This window comes from Octodon degus, unplaced genomic scaffold (genome assembly GCF_000260255.1).
Source record: "Octodon degus isolate 3935 unplaced genomic scaffold, OctDeg1.0 scaffold00071, whole genome shotgun sequence".
NCBI lineage: Eukaryota > Metazoa > Chordata > Mammalia > Rodentia > Octodontidae > Octodon > Octodon degus.
In genome coordinates this window covers 11,216,815-11,221,297 of record NW_004524647.1, presented here as the reverse complement: position 1 = coordinate 11,221,297, position 4,483 = coordinate 11,216,815, and the positions used below count along the sequence as shown (strand labels likewise).

General features: G+C 37.1%; 1 protein-coding gene across 1 annotated transcript in view; it reads right to left on the bottom strand.

Moving 5' to 3' along the window:
• Positions 1–392: 392 nt before the first annotated feature.
• Atp5f1c (ATP synthase F1 subunit gamma) overlaps positions 393–4,483 on the bottom strand; it is a 20,378-nt gene continuing 16,287 nt past the window's right edge. The window contains exons 8-9 of the mRNA XM_012515601.2: positions 4,383–4,478; positions 393–535 (exon numbers count right to left, since the gene is read on the bottom strand). Of these exons, the coding sequence (XP_012371055.1) occupies positions 4,383–4,478 (96 nt within the window). The 3' untranslated portion in view covers positions 393–535. The remainder of the gene's footprint in view (positions 536–4,382; positions 4,479–4,483) is intronic.

Below are 4,483 nucleotides of genomic sequence, written 5' to 3'. Positions count from 1 at the left end.
GAAACTAGGCTTCCTAAGGTTGACAGAGAACTATAAAATGAGGAAAAGCTTCTTGAATTATCTTCTAAAAATTTTAATCATAGCATGTTAATATTTTAACATGTTTTAACATCATGTCATTTAGAAAACTACTGTCTTTTTTTTTTAAAGTTACATTTCTTGTTATATAGGTTTTTCTTTTAAATTTTATTTATTTATTCATTTATTTGTGTGTGTGTGTGTGTGTGTGTGTGTGTGTGTGGCCAGCTCAGCCCACCAGGGGGCAGGGCTGGCTGGCATGTGGTGCTGGGGGATTGAACCGTGGTTCCTGTGCTTTGCTAAGCTTGTTCTAAGTAGGTGCTTTAGACCACTGAGCCATCTCACCAGCCCAACTACTGTCTTTAAATAATAAAAGAACAGTGATTTTCTTATTGTAAGTTGTTTATTGTAAGGTATTTATAAACATCTATCTGTAGTAATTCAAACAATGGACCACATTTCTTCTGACAAAGACAGTAATAAGCTCTAAACAAAATCAGCTTGCTTAATTTTTCTTCTTTACCTGAAAAAAAAAAAAATACAGAGCAAGTAAAAATCAAACTGTATTCTTTTTGGGGGGATGAAAATAATATTAAGAGGTAACATTAAAGTGAGATATAAAATATTTATAAAATGTTCAGTATTTGTCAGATTTGGGGCTGAGAAACTTCACTGGTTCATGAGAATGCTGCCTCTTCATTCTCACTGTATTCACAGAATACATAATTATTTTCCAGAAGACGTATGATATCACAAGAACATGAATGTATAAAGAGATGAGAATCTAGGTGTCTCCTTTTAAATTAGACATTAAGGGGTTCTGAAACCATTCAGATTGAGAACCACTTTCACTAACCTACACTTGATATCTCAAGACAATGCTAATTATCCTTAAAGTTTATTTCCTACATCTATGTTTTCTACAACCAATGTATTTAATAAATGCAAACAAACCAAATCCACTAGTACTGCCCATGTACATCCACAAACTAGCTGCTGCTATAAACTGGCTTGCCAATCTAAAATCTCTTAGAGAAGCAGTTTCATTAATGCTAAATTAACATCAGTTATATTCGGCTAGGTTTCCTTTCTGAAAGGGAACGGGAAGGGTGAATGCACTTTACCTCTTGTGTAAGGATGGAACTTGATTTTCATTAATCCCTGGTTATTATATTAGAAGAAAAAGAACAAACACAAAACAAGCAGGTCAAGAGGCATTCCATGCTAGTTAATCACAGTCATTTTCTAGCTGCTACCTTAAGTATATCATGTAAATACTTAACAAAGCACTCCTTTAAAACCAATTCAATGATATAAAAAGTTACAGATTCCAGTCTGGTTAAGCAATGAAAATATATGCATGCAAATAGGTAGACTAAAGATATAAATTACTATTTTTTTTCTATAAGAAGCATACATTAAAAAATTCTAAAAAAAAAATTCTAAGCTGGTAGCATATACCTATCACCTCAAATATTGATTAGTCATGCATTTAATTTTATTACTAGTCATATATATCTGCATTAAACGTTAAAGTCACAAATTATAAAAACAAACAGGTTACAAAGCACACAACTCCACTCCTAAATAATCCAACCTTGGACTCTACAACTAACTTTTAAAATAGGGAGGTAGACCACCTTTCTAGAAATGAAAATTTAATAGGCAATTTTCAGTTGTTCAGATTCATCTTTCTAAATTCTTAATTTTATGTCCCAACTTCCCTCTCGTTTCCCTTGATTTTGCTACTTTTAGTAAAGTTTCCACATTCCTAATCAAGAAAGAAGAGGTTGGTCCTGAATGCTGAAGAAATTTTAAGACCTAACACTGGTTTTACAAGAGCCAAAAGGAGCTTTGACTTCTCTGGATTCCATACAGCCTCTAGGCCTTCCTCCACCTGGACCTTTTCAAAACTTAGGATCCAAGAAGAAATTAGCCTAACAGCAGCACCAGACTTAGAATGAGAATAATAAGTGATTATGTATGTATGTATGTATGTATGTATGTATGTATGTATTTTTAAAATGTATTCAGTACAGTTTACAGGGTTTCACTACCCAGATCAGATTCATACTGATCCTCCTGTTTCCAGCCTCCCGAGTGCTGGGATTACAGGCACTCATCACCACGCCCAATCTCAATGGATGTCTCAGCATGCCTTGGGGGCAGGGCCACCACACCATGTGGTGCCAGGGATCGAACTGTGGTCCCTGCACTCTGCCTAAGCAGGCAGTTTAGTTCACTGAGCTTCTGGTCAGTCCTAATAAGTGATTATTTAATCCTTGTATTAGACTGTGTTTATAGGTGAGAAAGCTGCATCATAGAGTCTCAAACAAGTTTATCATGCTGTACATCACAAGATGATGCTCTATGAAACCAACAGAACTGTTGGGCCAGGATATGGAGTTGTTCTAACAAAACTAAGCTGAGGAAACAAAGTAAAAGAAGGAAGAAAAATGCTTAGGACTGCAGAGCTGATGAAGTCAACTAGTAATTTATACAACAATCTCCACTGGCTCATTAGAAAATCATCCTACCCTAACCTCAAGCACATGGTCAAATTAAAAGGCAACTCCTGAACTAATGTCAGAAGTGTAAAGATACCCAGAGGTGAGGACAAGAGTGCCCACTCAGACCATGAAGGAGTTTTCTAAAAGAAAGGTTCCCCCAGCCCAGTGAGGAAGGCTAAGCAGGAGGCTCTCAGATGAAGAATCAAAGCAAGTGGAAGGAGAGGATGGTGTTTTAAACTGGCAGTGGCAGCACATAGTTAATCCCAGCATGCAATCCCTCCTCCTGAGGAAGGATTACAGTTTGAGTTCAGCATAGGCAATTTGGTGACTTAGCAAGGTCCTGTTTCAAAAAGAAGAAGGGCTGGGGGATGTAGCCCAGTTTGAAGCCTTGGGCCACCTCCTTGGAGATAAGAGAAGAGTACAATATATTTGACGACCTAGAAACAGATTAAGATAGCCGAGGTTCATGCAAGCCAGAAATGGCAAGGGATTAGACTGGAAAGAGTACAGCTGATGACCTGAAAATAGTGACCACAAACATCAAGCCAGGCTGTCCCTAGAGAAACATCGCATTCCACAGAATGAGTTCTACTTCTTCCCTCACAATACACTGTCAAAGATGAGCAGATTTTTTTTTTTCCTGTGAGGGGCCAGATAGTAAATATTGTAGCTTAGGCCTGTCAGTTACATATTGTTTGCCCCCTTCCCTACTATAATCAACTTTTAAAATGTAGATCTGTGCCAATTTTCTGACCTGTGTCTTCTGCTCTAATTTTTATTTAGTATCTGTTTTCTGTTAAAAGACTTAGCTCCCTGAAGGCAAAGACTGACATCATAGTTTCAGTTTCTAGTACATGGCCTTGTATTTAAGAGGCACTCAAATTTGGGAAAGAAAAAAACCAAACAAACAATTTTTGCTAGGTGGGGTGGGGAAGCATACTGGGGAGGCTGAGGCAGGAGGACAGCATGAGCCAAAGAGTGGAAAGCCACCTTGGACAATGTGGCAAGAATCTGTCTCAAAACAACAACAAAAACCCCACAAAAATAACTCAATCTTCTAGAAGTTGTGACCAATTAGTACAAGGTAAGTGGAATGAATCAAAATTAACTCACTATACATTTTATCTTTCATCACAATTACCCTGTTTTCTCAGTCTATTGGAAAAAAAACCAAAAACAAATCCTGAACACTGTGCCTAGAATTGCACTTTGCACATGGATAGTCTAATAATTTTTTGAATAAAATTGCCATGATGTTACCCTTTGTTTCACAACTATTATCATGTCTTGACAATCATGACATTTTCTTGAGGGAAGCAGAATGCTTGCTAACTTATGGTTCTGATACAGGAGAAATAATTTTTAAAGTTCGTGAACCCCTACCACCATTAAGTGGCTTAAAAAACCAAATTCAAGGGCCATGGAGATGGATCAGTGGAATAAGTGCTTCCCTGGCAAATGCAAGGGCCTGAGTTCAATCCCCGGTTCCGCGAAAAAAAAAAAAAAACAAAAAAAAACAAAAAACCACATTCAAAATTAGTCTTGACATTCAGATAGCTTAGCCTACAATGCTTTAAGTTCCAAAGACAGACTTACAAATGGTACTGAATTATTCACATCTTTGTTCCTAACACTTTAGAAAAGTACAAGCTAACAATACACTGATCTCTAAACAGAAGAAACTAAGCCTGAATGTTTCAGTTGAAACAATCAGAATAAACCAAGGAGCCTAGAATCAAGATTCAGCAATGAATCTTTTTCACTTTAGTGGATAAAATATTTACATGCAAAGGTTAAAGTAGTAGACAGGGGAAAGCAGAAAATGCCCCACCAAGGGTACCAATTTATGGTTACTCACAGAGCTGCTGCACCAGAGATGATTTCAATCAACTCTTTGGTGATGACGGCTTGGCGAGTACGATTGAATGTCAAAGTCAATTTATCAATCATCTCAG